Genomic DNA, 23,593 nt, shown 5'->3' with positions numbered 1-23,593 from the left:
AAACCAGCGTCGATACGACGTCACGAAGAAACTAACGAGGAATGCCAAGGATATCCCAAAACTCGTTAGTATTTGTATAGCACACACCTGGTGAACAAGTTTTATGAAACAGGGTTGGTACGTAACAGATCTTTTAGAAGACCACTAAAAGGTGTTTGGGATGAAAACCCTAACTCTCTGTTTCGTAGGTTCGTCGTCAGTTCTGAAAGCTCACCACAACGCCATTCAGACGAGAATGACTCTAATAATAGTATGCACCACATCAAAGTGTTAATAACCAGCATCCACACTAACTTCTGTTGCGTATTTTAAGTGATCAACTAGATTCACCAAACAAGCATTTTTTCATGGAAGTAATTTGTTCAGTGACTAACCATCATATTTCCTGGGATGCCGACTGTCTCAACACACATCACTGGCTACCAGACAGTCCTCATTCACTTATTAGTTCATGTGAAGCCAACATGCCATGTCTATTTCTTTTCTCTCACAACGGAAAAATGCAGGATGCCACTTGCCTTAACGTACTGCAAGAGGGTTAATTTTCATGCTTCCTGACTGGAAAGGCACCTTTCTTACATGGCTTCTGTATGGACATCTCCTTCCGGATAAAGCGCTGATGCAAGGCAGCACATCAGCAAAAGGTTTCCCGAACATTTGATTGAACAGCGAGTCTCAGCAGAGTGGCCTATGAGGAGCTCTCAACAACCTCCACTCAAATGTTATTAAATGATTAGCAGTGTATGCATTGTGCATATATAAAGGTGGCTTGTACTTTTTGATTTAGTGCTTAAATGTTGCATAAGAAACACACAAAATGTAACCCGTGGACTAAACTGTGGACCTTAAAAATTTGTCACGTTTTGCCAGTAAACTTATGTCACTAAAATATTTTTGAGGGTGCAATGGCAATGAATGCCCAGTCAACGGCGAGAATCGCTCTTGTCCTTTTTCAAGGGAAGTAGCCTGGTTTTTAGCTTTAGAGATTTAAGGAAACCAAGGAAATACTAAAATTTGTTGACCAACCGCGGATCGGAAAAGTCATCCTCCAGAATAAGAATCCACTGTGGTCACTGCGCCCCTTCGTTCGGTTTAAATGCTTTTGTAAGGCTGTAAAACATGTCATGAACTGTGTTTGTAAATGTCGACGAACAATTTGTTCCTCCGTTTTGTCTCTTTCGTCATCTACGGTTACGGGGTAGCCTGCGTTACTATCTTATTATTTCCTTGTGTTAGACTTGGCTAATACCCTAGAAAGCGTACTTAAAAGGCGACTTCCTCTTATAGCCCTGGTTGGTAATGTGTCGCTGTACATGTTGTCAATAAGTATTTCTTCTTATGCACAAAAATGGATTTTCACACACATGGACTGTAGGTATTTTTAGGAATATTAGATATTTATTGGTGATGACAACCAGACACATTATTATAAAATAAATAAATACTCAAATGTTATTAAATGATTAGCAGTGTATGCATAATGCATATATAAAGGTGGCTTGTACTTTTTGATTTAGTGCTTAAATGTTGCATGAGAAACACACAAAATGTAATGATACACAAATGGTAATTGATACATAAATATTACATTGATAAATTACTTCACTGTAAAAGGTATGAGAAAAATGTTAGTCTCACGAAATATTGAAGATGATGCACTTTGGTACTTGTCATGACCTCCAACACACAGTTTTGTTACCCTGAGTACTGCTTTCATCAGAGGTACTAAGATCTGTTAACCAGTGAGGATGGTATGAATTGTATTATGAAGCAAAACTGCCTTAAAGTGTCGATATATAAAAATTCATGGTACACGAGATGTAAAAAATGAAAAAAACCTCATATATGCAATGAGGAGTATTGGAAGGAATGGACAGAATCTGTCTCTATAGGTGAGGTAAAGTACGTAATTTTTGGCTTCACACAAATCTCTCTACCCATTTAGAATAACTACTACGTTTTGGATATCTCGGATTGGTTTATTTTTAAACCCAATCACTGCTGTTGAAAAAGCTTATATACAAACTGGAAGATATATAAACCGCTTTGGTGCTGATTATGGTTGTATGAAACCTACTGCAGCTTGACACCAACCCTCCAAGAAAAAAGTTTGACTACTTATTGATTAGTTACAGAAACAATATAAGGATATTCTCCAATAGTAGGGTTTACGATCTACCGTGCATCCACGGAAGTTTCTTAGACAGTGGGGATTTCTTTGAACATTCCCTTTTAACTTTCGGTGTATAGTACACCAGTGACATATGTTGTGGAAACAACTTATAGTACTGTTTCCGTACGTAAACTACATGTTATATTTTTTCGAAGGTCTTTGAATGTTATAGTGTTACATTTTGTAACAGGTAAAGAGACACTGGATTTCATCACTGGTAGCGTATACACGTATCAATTATTATCCGATGGAACAGTGGACAACACTTTCTTTCATATCAGTAACAAAAATATACACAGAATGACAGGACAGATACTAAACGGCATTCTAGGAGAAGTATGGACGCCATATTTAGCAGCTTTTGCAACTGTCGCGTAATTTCTATTTTGTGAGGGTTGGTTATCGGTATGTAGGTCCATGAAGTTTGTGTTGTCAGAACTCAAATGAAAGGTTGATTTATGTTTTGATGTCGAACTCCAGCTGTCGCAGTCAGAAAGATATTATTTACCCAACGCCTTATGATGAAACCACTCGACAAAATGTAAAGTCGTGTAGTAGTAATGCGGCAGAGAGAACGTGATGGACAGTCTTAGTCATCTGCTCGAGAAAGGTTTGCTTCTTCGAGTGAATGGCACTTGTTCTTCGTTAAAGTATGGAGTGGTATGTCTTATGAATAGCCGTTTGAGTACTGATGAATGGTACAAGTGCATCTTCTAGCATTGTCAATGGCGATGATGAAGAGAAGGAGGAGGAGGAGGAACGTAGAAGCGGAATATAGATACTGATCACACAAGGTGCGACATAGGCCTGAATAAAGCCAGTGATAGAGAAAGTACAGAATTCTTTTCATTCCACTCGACGTTCACAAAAATTTGTCATCTGACTATGGACTTCGGTCCATAATGACCGCCTTCAGATCTGATTAAAACAGAGAAGCTTTGTAATATCCTAAAACGATGTGAACAACAGCGCCATTCACATCTTCCGGCATTGTAGTGTGGTTTATACTACACTATTGTATTTTCAATGACGCCATGCTAATTTAGCTTGTATCTTTTGACCGTGCCACTTCGGCTTAATCGTATTAGAATAATATGGTGATATGGTAATCTGCTCGTCTCATCAGATCTGAAGATGGTCATTCTGGACCAAAACCGATCTGACGACTATTTTTTGTGATCGTCGACTGGAATTAAAAAAAATAAATATATAGTCTACTGCTCTGGAATTGGACTAGGGTAGAGCGTAGCTTAACATCCTAATTCTGTGACGTTACACCATCAGTAGCGTGATGTGCTCTCTGTTCATGAGACAGCGAGGAGACGTTTAGAATTTACCCTGGGCGATGATGCATATTGTGGCGATGAGAAACTGTACATCACCTACTCTTCGCCGTCTGCTATCCAGATACTTGTTATAAAAGCTTCTTCTGTCCATCGTGCCGCTGAACTGAATGCTGTGGCACAAAGGTCTTGGAAGAAAAGTGGGTAAAATAGCATTAGAAAAGCTAGAATTTTCGTATCAAAACAGTCAGCATACAGACCCGAAAATACCACTAAAAGTTTGTCGGTAAACATTCCTTCCAAGTTGGGTACTGACAAGAGAACATCCCCATCGCACCTCCCTCAGATTTAGATATAAGTTGGCACAATGGATAGGCCTTGAAAAACTGAACACAGATCAATCGAGAAAACAGGAAGAAGTTGTGTGGAACTATGAAAAAATAAGCAAAATATACAAAGTGGGTCGTCCACGTGTAAGATAGGCAATATTAAGGGGAATGCGAGGTGAGGAGCGCCGTGGTCCCGTGGTTAGCTTGAACAGCTGTGGAATGAGAGGTCCTTGGTTCAAATCTGCCCTCCACTGAAAATTTTGCTTTCTTTATTTTCGCAAAGTTATGATCTGTCCGTTCGTTCATTGACGTCTCTGTTCACTGTAATAAGTTTAGAGTCCGTGTTTTGCGACCGCACCGCAAAACCGTGTGATTAGTTGACGAAAGGACGTGCCTCTCCAATGGGAACCGAAAACATTTGATCGCAAGGTCATAGGTCAACCGATTCCTCCACAGGAAAACACGTCTGATATTTTGTATACGACACTGGTGACAGCATGTGCGTCACATGACAGGAATATGTTGTCGACCCACCTAACTAGTACACTTGGCGAATGGGTGAAAAGTTTCTTCTACCTTGCCCGATTTAGGTTTTCTCGTGGATGTAATAACACTCCAAAAATAGTGATGAAAACATAAGAGTTTTTCACATAAACTGAAAATAAAAAGTTAAAATTTTCTGCCGATGGAAGATTTGAACCAAGGACCTCTCGTTCCACAGCTGTTCACGCTAACCACGGGACCACAGAACTCCTCGCCTTACAGCGCTCTTAATATTGCATATCTTACGCATGGACGACCCAGTTTGTATATTTTGCTTATTTTTTGATAGTTCCACACAACTTCTTCCTGTTTTCTCGATCGATCTGTGTTCAGTTTTTCAAGGCCTATCCACTGTGCCAACTTATAACTAAATCTGAGGGGGGGTGCGATGGGGATGTTCCCTCGTGAGTAAACGGTGTGTTATAAATCGATGTTCTGATGTGTAGTGAAATTCTAGGGACGCTTTCGTCTTTTACGCTCTGTGTTAGGGAAATCTCACTCTGAATGTTGCCCTGTTTTTAAAAGAAGGCAGACAGTCGAGTTGTTAACGCCGGTCCTTCTTGAACTTACACACTGAAAATGTAGCGGTTTTGTGTAAATGAAGGGGTGAAATGAGAAGGTGGGGCTTCGAACTTTCACGGAAAGTCCTTGCGTCAGCTTCAACTCTGCGGGCTGAGAGGCTGTGGTTTCTGTGAGTGAAATCACCGGGTAGCGCCCGTGGCTGACACTGTGGGCGCAGCGAGTACACGCGTCGCGCCGCAGCCAGAGGGAATGGCGGTCAGTCAGTGTTTGCAGGAGTAGCCAGCTGGCGGCTGCAGCGGCTGGGCTGGTGCGCCTGGCGCGCTGCCCGCTACTGGAAGAGCAGGCCGCCACTACCGTAGTAGCCGCCGCTGGGCCCGCCGTACGACGGCCGCTGCTGGGACTGCTGCTGCTGCTGCTGCTGCTGGGGCCGGGCAGCCTGCTGGCGCCGCACCGCGCAGCTGGTCCCGCGCACCAGGTCGTCGACCGGCGACGCCAGGATCCTGCGGGCAGCCAACCGAGGTGCCACTCACACGCCGCACACACATCTTACAACTATATTTTCCTCGAGACATTTGAGTCTCATCTTCATCTATGATACTGATGCAATCTGAAGAAATTGATTAAAATTTGTGCCACGGCCGGGACTTGAACCCAGGTCTCCTTGCTCACTAGGCAGGAATGTTACTTACACTACTGGCCATTAAAATTGCTACACCAAGAAGACATGCAGATGATAAACGGGTATTCATTGGACAAATATACAGGGTGATTCAAAAAGAATACCACAACTTTAGGAATTTAAAACTCTGCAACGACAAAAGGCAGAGCTAAGCACTATCTGTCGGCGAATTAAGGGAGCTATAAAGTTTCATTTAGTTGTACATTTGTTCGCTTGAGACGCTCTTGACTAGGCGTCAGCGTCAGTTGATGCTAAGATGGCGACCGCTCAACAGAAAGCTTTTTGTGTTATTGAGTACGGCAGAAGTGAATCGACGACAGTTGTTCAGCGTGCATTTCGAACGAAGTATGGTGTTAAACCTCCTGATAGGTGGTATAAACAGTTTACAGAGAATGGGTGTCTGTGCAAAGGGAAAAGTTCTGGACGGCCGAGAACGAGTGATGAAAATGTAGCACGCATCCAGCAAGCATTTGTTCGCAGCCCAGGAAAATCGACTCGCAGAGCTAGCAGAGAGCTGCAAATTCCACAATCAACTGTATGGAGAGTCCTACGAAAAAGGTTAGTTATGAAACCTTATCGTCTGAAATTGGTTCAAGCACTGTCTGCAGCTGATAACATTAAAAGAATCGATTTCTGTGATTTTATCCTTGCTCAAATGGAAACAAATGAATCTTTCGTTTCAAAGATTGTGTTTAGTGATGAAGCAACTTTCCACACTAACAGGAAAGCTATCCAAACTGTTACGCCTGATATGCTACAGAGAGTGTGGAACGAGTTGGAGTATCGGGTTGATATTGCTCGAGAGTCTGGAGGGGGCCATATTGAACATCTCTGAACTTGTTTTTGAGTTAAAAAAAACCTTTTTAAATACTCTTTGTAATGATGTATAACAGAAGGTTATATTATGTTTCTTTCATTAAATACACATTTTTAAAGTTGTGGTATTCTTTTTGAATCACCCTGTATTATACTAGGACTGACATGTGATTACATTTTCACGCAGTTTAGTGCATAGATCCTGAGAAATCAGTACCCAGAACAACCAGCTCTGGCCGTAATAACGGCCTTGATACGCCTGGGCATTGAGGCAAACAGAGCTTGGGTGGCGTGTACAGCTACAGCTGCCCATGCAGCTTCAACACGATATCACAGTTCATCAAGAGTAGTGACTGGCGTATTGTGACGAGCCAGTTGCTCGGCCACCATTGAGAGATCTGGAGAATGTACTGGCAAGTGCAGCAGTCGAACATTTTCTGTATCCAGAAAGGCCCGTACAGGACCTGCAACATGCGGTCGTGCATTATCCTGCTGAAATGTAGGGTTTCGCAGGGATCGAATGAAGGGTAGAGCCACGGGTCGTAACACATCTGAAATGCAACGTCCACTGTTCAAAGTGCCATCAATGCGAACAAGAGGTGACCGAGACGTGTAACCAATGGCACCCCATACCATCACGCCGGGTGATACGCCAGTATGGCGATGACGAATACACGCTTCCAATGTGCGTTCACCGCGATGTCACCAAACACAGATGCGACCGTCATGATACTGTGAACAGAACCTGGATTCATCCGAAGAAATGACTTTTTGCCATTCGTGCAGCCAGGTTCGTCGTTGAGTACACTATCGCAGGCGCTCCTGTCTGCGATGCAACGTCAAGGGTAACGGCAGCCATGGTGTCCGACCTGACAGTGCATGCTGCTGCAAACGTTTTCGAAATGTTCGTACAGATGGTTGTTGTCTTGCAAACTTCCCCATCTGTTGACTGAGGGATCGAGACGTGGCTGCACGATCCGTTACAGCCATGCGGATAAGATGCCTGTCATCGCGACTGCTAGTGATACGAGGCCGTTGGGATCCAGCACGGCGTTCCGTATTACCCTCCTGAACGCACCGATTCCTTATTCTGCTAACAGTCATTGGATCTCGATCAACGCGAGCAGCAATGTCGTGATACGCTAAACCGCAATCGCGATACGCTACAATCCGACCTTAATCAAAGTCGGAAACGTGATGGTACGCATTTCTCCTCCTTACACGAGGCATCACAACAATGTTTCACCAGGCAACGCCGGGCAACTGCTGTTTGTGTATGAGAAATCGGTAGGAAACTTTCCTAATCTCAGCACGTTGTAGGTGTCGTCACCGGCGCCAACCTTGTGTGAATGCTCTCATAACCTAATCATTTGCATGTAACAGCATCTTCTTCCTATCGGTTAAATTTCGCGTCTGTAGCACGTCATCTTCGTGGTGTAGCAATTTTAATGGCCATTAGTGTATTATTAGCAACACTGTGGGTAATATCGCTGCACGGACTACACAAGTTCAGCGCCCTCTGCAACACAAACTTCTATTCATATCTCCAGCTTATTTTCTCCTTCTCGGATCGTCACTTGATGACAGCGACGATCTAAGAAGGGGGAAATAAGCTGAAAACACGAATTGAAGTTAGTGCTGGGGAGGGCGCTGGACTTTTGTAATCGATGCAGCAATGTTTGCGATAGTTCTGTCGTGGTGTAAAGGCTAGCGTTCATGCCTAGTAACCTATGGTGACATCCACACTTTTCACATATGACACTACTTTTACAGTAAAATGTAAAACACTGAGTGATATTTGAACTGCAATAAAGTAAGAACTAGCGGATAATTATCTTCCGATGAAATGAGCAGTTAACTTCTGGATGGCAGGCGGCCATAAATATGAGAATGTAAACACCACACACAAATTCAGTGAACTTAAGGTTTGCATTGCAGAAGACATGGAATGAATGAAAAATAAAAAGCACCATATTTTTTTAGCGACAATCTTAAAGAGACGCTAACAGAAAATTGTGAAAATCACTGTCATGTATCGAAAACTAATGGGAGGACGTAAACCCAAAGATGCAAGCACCCCACACATATTCACTGAATGCAGAAGACGGAAAAAGTGCGATATTTTTAAAAACAATATTATACTGACTCTTTCTGGAAATTACGAAAAGCACTGTAATGTAAATAAAACAATATTCCACAGCATTCCGCATTGCTGGTATTGACGTCAGAGCATGCCGATACTCTGATATGTCTCAAGTAATGGTGCTTCGAAAAGAATGACCTGATTTCAAAACTCCTTATTTATTGATAAAAGCATACTATAAACATGGGGTGGATTGTAAATTACCCACAAAATATTGAAGTTTTATCTATTCTATTACATATGCTCCATGTGCCCACCAACACCAACATGAACAACACCTAGATAATAGATAAATTCGTCATAAACTTTACGCTATGTGTCTGCTATGTGTCTGCTGACCTGGTGGATCACATCGGAAGTTCTCTGAGGCTTTTTGCAGATGATGCTGTGGTGTATCGAGAGGTTGTAACAATGGAAAATTGTACTGAAATGCAGGAGGATCTGCAGCGAATTGACGCATGGTGCAGGGAATGGCAATTCAATCTCAATGTAGACAAGTGTAATGTGCTGCGAATACACAGGAAGATAGATCCTTTATCATTTAGCTACAAAATAGCAGGTCAGCAACTGGAAGCAGTTAATACCATAAATTATCTGGGAGTGCGCATTAGGAGTGATTTAAAATGGAATGATCATATAATGTTGATCGTCGGTAAAGCAGATGCCAGACTGAGATTCATTGGAAGAATCCTAAGGAAATGCAGTCCGAAAACAAAGGAAGTAGGTTACAGTGCACTTGTTCGCTCACTGCTTGAATACTGCTCAGCAGTGTGGGATCCGTACCAGATAGGGTTGATAGAAGAGATAGAGAAGATCCAACGGAGAGCAGCGCGCTTCGTTACAGGATCATTTACTAATCGCGAAAGCGTTACGGAGATGATAGATAAACTCGAGTGGAAGACTCTGCAGGAGAGACGCTCAGTAGCTCGGTACGGGTTTTTGTCAAAGTTTCGAGAACATACCTTCACCGAAGAGTGAAGCAGTATATTGCTCCCTCCTACGTATATCTCGCGAAGAGACCATGAGGATAAAATCAGAGAGATTAGAGCCCACACAGAGGCATACCGACAATCCTTCTTTCCACGAACAATACGAGACTGGAATAGAAGGGAGAACCGATAGAGGTACTCAAGGTACCCTCCGCCACACACCGTCAGGTGGCTTGCGGAGTATGGATGTAGATGTAGATGTAGATGCTTTTACAACAATCATGGTCGCTTTTATTCTGTTCTTCACTTCTTCTACGTCACGAGGTAAAGAGGAGATAAACACACTTTCCTTCACATGCACCACAAGAAAAAATCGCATGGGGCCCTGTCTGGCGATGTTGGAGGCCAAGATTGCAGGGCAGTGTCTCGGGATGGCATGCGCCCTATCCAGCGTCGAGGCAGAGTGCCATTGAGAAACTGACAAACTTTGTTGGAAAATGAAGTCATCGGAGGCCTCCTGAAGTTGCGAAAAAAGCCAGTTCTGCAGCATTCGAAGGGAGGTCATTCCAGTCACTGTGTTTTCCCGTGCGAGGTCGATCTTCGCTCAAGCATACTATCTCTTCAGATTGGCGATATCAGCGACAAATGTTTTTGCGTGCTGGCGGATCAGCCCCAAAACACCGACGAAAAGCGCGCTGGACCGAAATCACTGACTCGCTTTTTTCATATTGCAGCACACAAAACGTCAGCTTTTCAGCGGACGCCATCTTACTCCTGACTTCCTGCAAACTGAGAAGACGCATTGATTGACATCTAACGGCGATTTTCTGAAACCCATTCAAACAATGCACATTTCCTTACCAGAACGTCTCATGTTTCGTAATTATTGCTGTAGAAAATCAGGTAATTCTTTTTGAAACACACTGTTCTACGAAACTATCAAACATTGGTGTCGATATCGATACTGTAGGTGTCGATAATTATTTGTGTCAGTCATATCGGGAACTCTCTGCATCTCGCACGAATCGTGCTTCTGACTTTCTGAGCTGTGTTAGAGAACAGCTTATATTTTGTACCGCTCGCCAAACTTTGCGTTACATTAAACTTCCTCTTTAGTTCCGAAATTGATTCCTTGTACAGCATAAGTTTAACAATTTTAAGATTTAATATACCGGGTGATCAAAAAGTCAGTATAAATTTGAAAACTTAATAAACCACGGAATAATGTAGACAGAGGTAAAAATTGACACACATGCTTGGAATGACATGAGGTTTTATTAGAACCACCCCATATTGCTAGACGCGTGAAAGATCTCTTGCACGCGTCGTTTGGTGATGATCGTGTGCTCATCCGCCACTTTCGTCATGCTTAGCCTCCCAGGTCCCCAGACCTCAGTCCGTGCGATCATTGGCTTTGGGGTTACCTGAAGTCGCAAGTGTATCGTGATCGACCGACATCTATAGGGATGCTGAAAGACGACATCCGACGCCAATGCCTCACCATAACTCCGGACATGCTTTGCAGTGCTGTTCACAACATTATTCCTCGACTACAGCTATTGTTGAGGAACGATGGTGGACATATTGAACATTTCCTGTAAAGAACATCATCTTTGCTTTGTCTTACTTTGTTATGCGAATTATTGCTATTCTGATCAGATGAAGCGCCATCTGTCGTACATTTTTTGAACTTTTGTATTTTTTTGGTTCTAATAAAACCCCATGTCATTCCATGCATGTTTGTCAATTTGTGCCTCTCTATCTACATTATTCCGTGATTTATTCAGTTTTTCAAATTTATACTGACTTTTTGGTCACCCGGTACTTTACGATTGATTCACACCAGCCGAAACTTTTCCGCCCGAATTTTTCGCCTTGCCACGAGTGGTGCCGGACAGTGTCAACTGCGCAGCCGATAGGCTCGCGTCAGCCACGCAGGACAGACGGTGACGTCGCGACAGGAACGTCAGACGTGCGTGCGTGCGTGCTGGAGAGATGCGCACGCACGCTGTCAGCTTTCGCCGCGGGCTGCCCTGAAGCAACGGCGGAATTTCCGCGCCAGCCGTCGCCCTTGGCGTGGCTCCTGCGAGGACGACGGACTCTTCCTCGGGGTCACCCAGGCCCATCTCTGCCTCCCCCCTTCCCCTCTCCACCCCCCCTCTCCACGACTTACCGCCACATAATTGCGCGTTTTGTTGTTTTTGTCGACGAAACTGCTACTCGGACCCGAGATCAGCCACGCTGATGGCGTTTGCGTGCTAATCTCGAATCGTTACGGCACGTTTTTCCAGAAGAGGGCGTGCAGAAGCGTTAAGGGGCTCCGGAACGCCCTATACTTGCAATGTTAAAATAACGCTTATAAATTACATCTTTCCTCACAAAGTATTTGAGGTAGGAAGTTGAACTTTTTACAGATTATTTATTGGAATATGGGCTACAACTTAACACAGGGATTTTACAAAATTTTAGTTCAGTTATTAAAGATGATTTTTTTCAATTCTAATGAAAATTCACAACATTTTTTTGCAATTTTTTATTTATATATTCAAAAATATACAGTTTTTTGGAAAAAGGCTGTGTTAAATTATGCAGAAGGTACTGTGTAACATTTACTGAAAGTTTGAAACAAATATGTTTGGAAGATCCTTAGAAAACATGTAGTTAGTATGAGAAAATAAAAGTTTTGGGAATCGAGCGACAAAGATTGGATTAACTTTTTAGTGCATTCCAGGTCCATAGGATGGATTATCTTCATCCTCTGCAAACTCCTCCTCCAGCTTCCTCTTGTTGCTCCTCCTGTTTACTCTTGCTTGTATTTCTAGACTCTTTACAGCCCTGTCTGCAGCCCGAAGGCGTTCCTTGTCTAAAGCAAGCATCGCTCGTACCATGTTAGAATGTTATTATTTACAGTAATAACACATACCTTTGGCTTTCCATCATTTCTCCTTTTCTTAAAAGCCTTCAGAGGATTTCTAATAAATTTACTTTTACTCATTATTATACTTCAACAAAACAGAGACTCAAGAAACAGAATTAATTACGAATATTTTCGAGATAACGACAGAGTAAATAAACATGAAACAATCGACAATCACACCAGCGATATATATTGAACCATCACAGGTTAGCCACAACACATACTATATCTCACATGACTAAAATGTACCTGATGAACACGGACGTTAATAATAACACCATTTGACAGCAGTTTAACAGCGCCACAGTGGGTCACGCCCAAGTAGAACACATTTCAAAAAAAAAATTTAAAAATAGTTGTAGTCTTCGGAATTGAATAAATTATATATCTATTAAAAGGTAATAGTCTGCAGATTCAGAAAACGCAAACAAGTAAAAATTGAACTTTTCTTGATTTTGAGCCTTTCCGGAGCCTCTTAACATCCTCTCGGTGGAGAGATCACGAGAGCTGATTTAACTGAGCTTCACGCAACAGAAGGTTTCATTTGGGTTTTAGAAATCGGCCTTCTGCACAGTACGACACTGGGTGAATCCCGATCCCACGGAGAATGTTAAAAAATATGTCGGCTCAACAACTCATTTATAGTGTAAAACACTAAGACTGACGCGATTCGGAAGTCAAGCTTCCATCATCAGAGTAATAAAAAGTAAAAGAACCTGTTAAAACTCGCTAAAATGGTACATGCACCAGGCAAAATAAAAATTAAAACATCGTGGCTACTTCCCTTGTTGCAGCCGTGTCTTCCAAGGTGCATCTCCACATAGTCGTCAAAATATAAAAAACTCTAAAGTGGTGTCGCCTATGGTGTTCAACATCTAATCACATGGCTTTCTCCTTTATCGTGGTAAACCACCCGTGCATCTTCGCTGATACCACACACCACGTAGCCAAACACGACACTGAAACGCGAGTGAGCTCACGTGCAAGTAAACAAGGAAGTCACAGAGATATCTATACAAACAGATAACGTATACATGTTCCAAGGACCTCATGAAATGATGGTATCCTCAAATTGCTAAAAATGTAGTTACTAAAAGAAACCAGTGAAGTGTTTGAAAAAGTTATTTGTATCACCAGTTAGCTGTTCATTCAGTGTGTTCTGATTATCAACGCTATGTATCGTAATTTCCAGCTGTTCTAGTAGATCCAGCTTTTTGCCTTTGTCCTGTCTATGTAAAATAACGAGATACTGATCTATTCCCAACATGGGGTGTCCCGTTTCCCAAGTATGAGTGGCTACAGCTGACTTTTTGAAATTATTAAGCCGGAAAGCATCGCTATGTTCTTTGTAACGTACTTTAAAGGACCTACCAGTTTGGCCTACATAGCTTGCCTTGCACGTGTTACACTGAATTTTATAGACCCTAGCTCTCTCATATTTATCGCTTTCCTGCTGCAAATTATTTCTTAGTTTAAACCGCAGCGTTCAAATGGCTCTGAGCACTATGGGACTCAACATCTTAGGTCATAAGTCCCCTAGAACTTAGAACTACTTAAACCTAACTAACCTAAGGACATCACACACACCCATGCCCGAGGCAGGATTCGAACCTGCGACCGTAGCAGTCCAGCGGTTCCGGACTGCAGCGCCAGAACCGCTAGACCACTGCGGCCGGCAACCGCAGCGTACTATTGGTCTGAAAAGCGGTATCAACTTTAAAAGGTTTGAAAATGTTAGCCACTTTTTGCGAAATAACACCGAAGTATGGAATTGTGACTCTCGTAATGTTATTTGCGGTATTCTTCCTTGCATTCGCGTGCTGTTTCTGTCGCATTAATTTATTGACAACGTTTTGGTGATATCCGTTAGCTCTGGCTAGTTGTTTCACGATGTTCATCTCAGTCATTCTGTCTTCTTCATTCACATGGACTCTAATGGCTCTACCTATTAAAGATCTAAAAGCAGAAAGTTTCTGGCTATTAGGATGGCGGGAATTATTTTGTATCAACACATCGGTTGTGGTTGGTTTCCTAAATATTTTAAAAACATGCCTACCATTTTGTTTCCTAATACTTAGTTCGAGAAATTGCAGTTCACCATTTTTCTCTTCTTCCACTGTGAATTCATTTTACCGTGTAACTCGTTAAATTTATTTACTACTTCTGCAACTTTTTTATTATTCTGATGATGGAAGCTTGACTTCCGAAACGCGTCAATCTTAGTGTTTTACGCAATAAACAAGTGGTTGAGCCGATATATTTTTTAACATTGACATTCACAACCATGATCTCTCGTCCAGTATGGATAAAATCAAAGCCCACGGAGAATATTTCGGACGTTATTCAGGGGTGGGAAGGAAGTCTTTCGCGACGTCACTTATCTCTAAAACATTCTCGGTTTTCTTGCCAGGCCAATTCGGGATAAAATCTCAAGCTTTCGACGATTACGTCAATCGTCATCGTTAGGAGCAACTGACTGTCTTCACTGCTGCTGTGGTAGCCTGTTTTATAGCCCATGGACGGCTTCTGATTGGTCGGCTTGAGAACTGGAGAAATCGGCAATTGCAGAGCACAGCCTCACGAACAAACATAAAATATTGTTCGATGAAACAAAAATTCTGTCCCATGCCTCCACGCACTGGGATTCTGTTATTAAGGAGGCTGTTGAAATAAGAATGAGCGAAAAGAACTTTAACCGCGATAGCGGATACCATCTGAGCTGTGCATGGAAACGAGCGCTTGATGCAGAGAAGCAGCAGAGACGTTCCTTCAAAGGTTTACGTTCCAACGGAAAAGGTCACAAGCCTTCTACGGGCTATAAAAAAGGCTACATCAGCAGTGAAGACAGTCAGTTGCTCCTGACGATGACGATGAAGGTAATCGCCGAAAGCTTGAGATTTTATCCCGAATTGACGCGACAAGAAAACCGAGAATGTTTTACATATGTTATGCAGGGGTATTTTACGAGTATTTTGCTGTAAGGCACCCGTTGACTCATGTGGCTCGTTACAGAGAACTGACGTACTTATTATACATTCGGTTTGTTACTATATTTAGCCTTGTTTCTTATGAAAATACCTGCACAACGTTGTAAGACCCTGTAATATGCAATCACAAAACGTACAATACGCAACACAGAGTAATGCAACAACCTTAAGACAGATGCAAAAGTATTTCTATGTTGTTGCCGTCGCTGTAGGTATAGCGTCGTTGTACTGCTATTCTCTTGCATTCAGTGAATCTATCCATATACGAGGTGCATAACGGCCAGATCATCAATAATAAACTTAACCGTATTGATGTGTATGACTATTGACCCACGACGAAAACTGCCCGAAAAACAAACCTGAGGCAGAAATTAGCAGTACTGAACGCAAGCTTTATGGCAAAGAGTGTAGTAGGCATTATTGTCGACAATAACTGCCCTAAGAGACTATAACAAGTTTCCAGAATGAGATTTTCACTATGCAGCGGAGTGTGCGCTGACATGAAACTTCCTGACAGATTAAAACTGTGTGCCCGACCGAGACTCGAACTCGGGACCTTTGCCTTTCGCGGGCAAGTGCTCTACCATCTGAGCTACCGAAGCACGACTCACGCCCGGTACTCACAGCTTTACTTCTTTATGACAAGTTTGTTTCCAAAGACTATACGCAGAACATACAGTAGACATTTGCACTGCTGTGCAGATATTTTTAGTGTAGTATAGATAAATAGATAAATGGGGCAAGATATTAAACGAAACATACCGGAACATTCGGGAAATAACCCTCGAAACTTTATTCGCGGAGATCCGGTTCTCCCTGAACACAATATCTGTATTTCGTTAGGTCGTACAGACAATGTTCATTGCCTCCATCTCTAACGGGTATTTATACATTTATTTCTTAAATTGTATTACAAATTTCACATGACTCAAACATTGTAATTTTAAGCCATAAACTAATACAGTCATTTACTCGTATAATGATCATCATTTATACCTTAAGTTTACAGGGTGGAATTCATTTAACAGCACAGCACGAAAGCATTTAATCTACAAAGCAGTCGGAATTTTTTTTTAACAAGTAAGTATTTTTAGCGAAATCTTTGCAAAAACATCGGCGCAGCCTAGGCTATAAGTTGGATTTGTCACATTTTCTACTCGTGCGTTGTGTACAGTTCTTTTGTGACCAGTTTTGTGTATCTTTTTTCCCTTCATTGTGAGGTAGGTATCCGTGAATTTGCATTGTGAAAGGACCGAAACAAATTGCGCAACGGAGTGAAACAGCACTGTTTTGCTGCTGCTACTGATTCTCAGCTGTTGAGTCACGTGGTTTATACTCGATCTGTGGCCATTTTTAAGTACTGGAGTTGAGTGTGAAAAGCAGGATATCTCGTGCAACATTGTTAACTCTGTCTCATGATCATAACGATAAGGATGATGATCGTCATCATCATCGTCGTCATCAGTCATTTTGCAACCCCTGCTGGATAAAGGCAACCATCAGGCTTTACCTTGCACTACATATGCGCATCGGCGTTGACACTCCATGTTTTCTATCGTCGTCGACTCGATCTGTTATTCTTTCTTGGGATAAAATCTGGCTATTCGACCAAACAATGTCCACTTGGTTTTTATTGCAGTCATATTTTACCTCATCATTCCACTTTGCTCCCTATCCACTTATTTGTTCTCCTGTCTCCTCTAGCAGTTCCCAAGATGCACCTCTCCATTTTGCGTTGAACAACCCTGACTCTTTCAATAGTTTCCGCGGAAATGGATAGGATAAAGTTAGATATAGTGGGAATTACTGAAGTTCGGTGGCAGGAGGAACAAGACTTTTGGTCAGGTGAATACAGGGTTATAAATACAAAATCAAATAGGGGTAATGCACGAGTAGGTTTAATAATGAATAAAAAAGTAGGAGTGCGGGTAAGCTACTACAAACAGCATAGTGAACGCATTATTGTGGCCAAGATAGACTCGAAGCCCACGCCTACTACAGTGGTACAAGTTTATATGCCAACTAGCTCTGCAGATGATGAAGGAATTGATGAAATGTATGATGAGATAAAAGAAATTATTCAGGTAGTGAAGGGAGAAGAAAATTTAATAGTTATGGGTGACTGGAATTCGACAGTAGGAAAAGGAAGAGAAGGAAACGTAGGAGGTGAATATGGATTGGGGCTAAGAAATGAAAGAGGAAGCCGCCTGGTAGAATTTTGCACAGAGCATAACTTCATCATAGCTGACACTTAGTTCAAGAATCATGAAAGAAGGTTGTATATATGGAAGAACCCCGGAGATTCTAAAAGGTTTCAGATAGATTATATAATGGTAAGACCGAGATTTAGGAACCAGATTTTAAATTGTAAGAACTTTCCAGGGGCAGATGTGGACTCTGGCCAAAATCTATTGTTTATGAACTGTAGATTAAAACTGAAGAAACTGCAAAAAGGTGGGGATTTAAGGAGATGGGACCTGGATAAACTGAAAGAACCAGAGGTTGTACAGAGTTTCAGGGAGAGAATAAGGGAACAATTGAAAGGAATGGGGGAAAGAAATACAGTAGAAGAAAAATGGGTAGCTTTGAGGTGTGAAATAGTGAAGGCAGCAGAGGATCAAGTAGGTAAAAAGACGAGGGCTAGTAGAAATCCTTGGGTAACAGAAGAGATACTGAATTTAATTGATGAAAGGAGAAAATACATAACTGCAGTAAGTGAAGCAGGCAAAAAGGAATACAAACGTCTCAAAAATGAGATCGACAGGAAGTGCAAAATGGCTAAGCAGGGATGGCTAGAGGACAAATGTAAGGATGTAGAGGCTTGTCTCACTAGGGGTAAGATAGATACTGCCTACAGGAAAATTAAAGAGATCTTTGGAGAAAAGAGAACCACTTGCATGAATATCAAGAGCTCAGATGGAAACCCAGTTCTAAGCAAAGAAGGGAAAGCAGAAAGGTGGAGGGAGTATATAGAGGGTCTATACAGGGGCGATGTTCTTGAGGTCAATATTATGGAAATGGAAGAGGATGTAGATGAAGATGAAATAGGAGATATGATACTGCGTGAAGAGTTTGACAGAGCACTGAAAGACCTAAGTCGAAACAAGGCACTGGGAGTAGACAACATTCCATTAGAACTACTGATAGCCTTGGGAGAGCCAGTCCTGACAAAACTCTACCATCTGGTGAGCAAGATGTATGAGACAGGCGAAATACCCTCAGACTTCAAGAAGAATATAATAATTCCAATCCCAAGGAAAGCAGGTGTTGGCAGATGTGAAAATTACCGAACTATCAGTTTAATAAGTCACAGCTGCGAAATACTAACGCGAATTCTTTACAGACTAACGGAAAAACTGGTAGAAGCCGACCTCGGGGAAGATCAGTTTGGATTCCGTAGAAATACTGGAACACGTGAGGCAGTACTGAGCTTACGACTTATCTTAGATGAAATATTAAGGAAAGGCAAACCTATGTTCCTAGCATTTGTAGACTTAGAGAAAGCTTTTGACAATGTCGACTGGAATACTCTCTTTCAAATTCTAAAGGTAGCAGGGGTAAAACACAGGGAGCGAAAGGCTATTTACAATTTGTACAAAAAGCACATAAGAGTCGAGGGACATGAAAGGGAAGCAGTGGTTGGGAAGGTAGTGAGACAGGATTGTAGCCTCTCCCCCATGCTATTCAATCTGTATATTGAGCAAGCAGTAAAGGAAACGAAAGAAAAGTTCGGAGTAGGTATTAAAATCTATGGAGATGAAGTAAAAACTTTGAGGTTCGCCGATGACATTGTAATTCTGTCAGAGACAGCAAAGGACTTGGAAGAGCAGTTGAACGGAATGGACAGAGTCTTGAAAGGAGGTTATAAGATGAAAATCAACAAAAGCAAAACGAGGATAATGGAATGTAGTAAAATTAAGTCGGGTTATGCTGAGGGAATTAGATTAGGAAATGAGACACTTAAAGTAGTAAAGGAGTTTTGCTATTTGGGGAGCAAAATAACTGATGATAGTCGAAGTAGAGAGGATATAAGATGTAGACTGGCAATGGCAAGGAAAGCGTTTCTGAAGAAGAGAAATTTGTTAACATCGAGTATTGATTTAAGTGTCAGGAAGTCGTTACTGAAAGTATTTGCATGGAGTGTAGCCATGTATGGAAGTGAAACATGGACGATAAATAGTTTAGCCAAGAAGAGAATAGAAGCTTTCGAAATGTGGTGCTACAGAAGAATGCTGAAGATTAGATGGGTAGATCACATAACTAATGAGGAGGTATTGAATAGAATTGGGGAGAAGAGAAGTTTGTGGCACAACTTGACTAAAAGAAGGGATCGGTTGCTAGGACATGTTCTGAGGCATCAAAGGATCACCATTTAGTACTGGAGGGCAGCGTGGAGGATAAAAATCGTAGAGGGAGACCAAGAGATGAATACACTAAGCAGATTTAGACGGATGTAGGCTGCAGCAGGTACTGGGAGATGAAGAAGCTTGCACAGGATAGAGTAGCATGGAGAGCTGCATCAAACCAGTCTAAGGACTGAAGACCACAACAAGAACTGAAATTCTGTGGATTACAGGAGGAAGCCAGAAAGGTTAATTCACATTCACAGGAAACTTTCCTTTTGAGACACGTTCAGATCGAACAACGTTGAGGCAGGAAATCTCCCATAGCTGTTTTGGCGGATCTGTTTTGGAACCTGGCTTAAGTCGTGTAGAAAACTGGAATATCTAAAACAGTATGACAGGGCGAAGATTAATTTAAAGTCTCTGCATCTATATCTACACTCCTGGAAATTGAAATAAGAACACCGTGAATTCATTGTCCAAGGAAGGGGAAACTTTATTGACACATTCCTGGGGTCAGATACATCACATGATCACACTGACAGAACCACAGGCACATAGACACAGGCAACAGAGCATGCACAATGTCGGCACTAGTACAGTGTATATCCACCTTTCGCAGCATTGCAGGCTGCTATTCTCCCATGGAGACGATCGTAGAGATGCTGGATGTAGTCCTGTGGAACGGCTTGCCATGCCATTTCCACCTGGCGCCTCAGTTGGACCAGCGTTCGTGCTGGACGTGCAGACCGCGTGAGACGACGCTTCATCCAGTCCCAAACATGCTCAATGGGGGACAGATCCGGAGATCTTGCTGGCCAGGGTAGTTGACTTACACCTTCTAGAGCACGTTGGGTGGCACGGGATACCTGCGGACGTGCATTGTCCTGTTGGAACAGCAAGTTCCCTTGCCGGTCTAGGAATGGTAGAACGATGGGTTCGATGACGGTTTGGATGTACCGTGCACTATTCAGTGTCCCCTCGACGATCACCAGTGGTGTACGGCCAGTGTAGGAGATCGCTCCCCACACCATGATGCCGGGTGTTGGCCCTGTGTGCCTCGGTCGTATGCAGTCCTGGTTGTGGCGCTCACCTGCACGGCGCCAAACACGCATACGACCATCATTGGCACCAAGGCAGAAGCGACTCTCATCGCTGAAGACGACACGTCTCCATTCGTCCCTCCATTCACGCCTGTCGCGACACCACTGGAGGCGGGCTGCACGATGTTAGGGCGTGAGCGGAAGACGGCCTAACGGTGTGCGGGACCGTAGCCCAGCTTCATGGAGACGGTTGCGAATGGTCCTCGCCGATACCCCAGGAGCAACAGTGTCCCTAATTTGCTGGGAAGTGGCGGTGCGGTCCCCTACGGCACTGCGTAGGATCCTACGGTCTTGGCGTGCATCCGTGCGTCGCTGCGGTCCGGTGCCAGGTCGACGGGCACGTGCACCTTCCGCCGACCACTGGCGACAACATCGATGTACTGTGGAGACCTCACGCCCCACGTGTTGAGCAATTCGGCGGTACGTCCACCCGGCCTCCCGCATGCCCACTATACGCCCTCGCTCAAAGTCCGTCAACTGCACATACGGTTCACGTCCACGCTGTCGCGGCATGGTACCAGTGTTAAAGACTGCGATGGAGCTCCGTATGCCACGGCAAACTGGCTGACACTGACGGCGGCGGTGCACAAATGCTGCGCATCTAGCGCCATTCGACGGCCAACACCGCGGTTCCTGGTGTGTCCGCTGTGCCGTGCGTGTGATCATTGCTTGTACAGCCCTCTCGCAGTGTCCGGAGCAAGTATGGTGGGTCTGACACATTGGTGTCAATGTGTTCTTTTTTCCATTTTCAGGAGTGTATATCTACATTTACGTACGTACACCGCAAGCCAGCGTATGGTGTGTGGTGGAGGGTACTCTGTACCGCTAGCAGTCATTTCCTTTTCTGTTCCACTCGCAAATAAAGCGAAGGAAAAATGACTATCTATATCCTTGTGGACGAACCCTAATCTTGCTAATCTTATATTCACGGTCCTTACGCGAAATGTACGTTGACGGCAGCAGAATCGCTCAGCAGTCAGCCTCAAATGCTGCTTCTCTACATTTTCTAAACAGTACTCCTCGAAAAGAACGTCGCCGTCTGTCCAGTGATTCCCATTTGAGGTGCCGAAGCATCTCCGTAACACTTGCGTGTTGCTCGAACCTACCGGTAACAAATCTAGCATCTCATGTCTGAAATGCTCCTTCTCTTCCTTTAACCAGACTTGGTCCAGATCCCAGATACTCGAAAAGTACTCAACAAAGGGTCGCAAACACACAGTCTCCTTACGGATGAACCACAACTCTCTAAAATGCTCCGAATAAACCGAAGGCGAACATTCGCCTTCCCCGCTACAGTCCTTACATGTTCATTGTATTTCACACTGCTTTGCAACCTTACGCCTAGATATACAGGGTGGTCCATTGATCCTGACCGTGCTAAATATCTCACGAAATAAGCGTCAAACGTAAAAACTACAAAGAACGGAACTCGTCTAGCTTGAAGGGGGAAACAAGATGGCGCTATGGTTGGCCCGCTAGATGGCGCTGCCGTAGGTCAAACGGATGTCAACTGCGATTTTTAAATAGGAAACCCCATTTTTTATTACATATTCGTGTAGTACGTAAAGAAATATGAATGTTTTAGTTGGACCACTTCTTTCGCTTTGTGATAGATGGCGCTGTAATAGTCGCAAACGTATAAGTACGTGGTATCACGTAACATTCCGCCAGTGCGGACGATATTTGCTTCGTGATACGTTACCCGTGTTAAAATGGACCATTTACCAATTGCGGAAAAGGTCGATATCGTGTTGATGTATGGCTATTGTGATCAACATGCCCAACGGGCGTGTGCTATGTATGCAGCTCGGTATCCCGGACGACATCATCCAAGTGTCCGGACCGTTCGCCGGATAGTTACGTTATTTAAGGAAACAGGAAGTGTTCAGCCACATGTGAAACGTCAACCACGACCTGCAGCAAATGATGATGCCCAGATAGGTGTTTTAGCTGTTGTGGCGGCTAATCCGCTCTTCAGTAGCAGACAAATTGCGAAAGAATCGGGAGTCTCAAAAACGTCTCTGTTGAGAACGCTACATTGCACCATTACCATATCTCTATGCACCAGGAATTGCATGGCGACGACTTTGAACGCCGTGTACAGTTCTGCCACTGGGCAGGAGAAAAGTTACGGTACGATGACAGATTTTTTGCACGCGTTCTATTTAGCGACGAAGCGTCATTCACCAACAGCGGTTACGTAAGCCGGCATAATATGCACTATCGGGCAACGGAAAATCCACGATGACTGCGAGAAGTGGAACATCAGCGACCTTGGCGGGTTAATGTATGGTGCGGCATTATGGGAAGAAGGATAATTGGCCCCCATTTTATCGAGGGCAATCTAAATGGTGCAAAAAATAGTTCCAATGGCTCTGAGCACTATAGGACTTAACCGCTGTGGTCATCAGTTCAAAAAATGGTTCAAATGGCTCTGAGTACTATGCGACTTAACTTCTGAGGTCATCAGTCGCCTAGAACTTAGAACTAATTAAACCTAACTAACCCAAGGACACGACACACATCCAAGCCAGGGGCAGGATTCGAACCTGCGACCGTAGCGGTCGCCCGGTTCCAGACTGTAGTGCCTAGAACCGCATGGCCACTCAGGCCGGCTAAATGGTGCAATGTATGCTGATTTCCTACGTAATGTCCTACCGTTGTTACTACAAGATGTTTCACTGCATGACAGAATGGCGATGTACTTGCAACATGACGGATGTCGGGCACATAGCTGGCGTGCGGTTGAAGCGGTACTGAATAGCATATTTCATGACGGGTGGATTGGTCGTCGAAGCACCATACCATGGCCCGCACGTTCACCGG

The 23,593-nt window shown here is 43.3% G+C and overlaps 1 protein-coding gene and 1 long non-coding RNA gene across 2 annotated transcripts in view; both read right to left on the bottom strand.

Annotated features, from left to right (window-relative positions):
- Positions 1–1,489: 1,489 nt before the first annotated feature.
- The window catches only part of LOC126163135 (uncharacterized), an 89,728-nt gene continuing 67,624 nt past the window's right edge, over positions 1,490–23,593 (bottom strand). The window contains exon 2 of the long non-coding RNA XR_007535164.1: positions 1,490–3,793. This is a non-coding gene — a long non-coding RNA (uncharacterized LOC126163135). The remainder of the gene's footprint in view (positions 3,794–23,593) is intronic.
- Positions 4,516–23,593, bottom strand: part of LOC126163134 (protein yellow-like) — an 87,802-nt gene continuing 68,724 nt past the window's right edge. Inside the window, exon 6 of the mRNA XM_049920061.1 lies at positions 4,516–5,350. Within this exon, the coding sequence (XP_049776018.1) occupies positions 5,179–5,350 (172 nt within the window). The 3' untranslated portion in view covers positions 4,516–5,178. The remainder of the gene's footprint in view (positions 5,351–23,593) is intronic.

Source organism: Schistocerca cancellata, chromosome 2, assembly GCF_023864275.1.
Source record: "Schistocerca cancellata isolate TAMUIC-IGC-003103 chromosome 2, iqSchCanc2.1, whole genome shotgun sequence".
Taxonomy (NCBI): Eukaryota; Metazoa; Arthropoda; class Insecta; order Orthoptera; family Acrididae; genus Schistocerca; species Schistocerca cancellata.
This window is presented reverse-complemented; position numbering and strand designations above follow the sequence as displayed.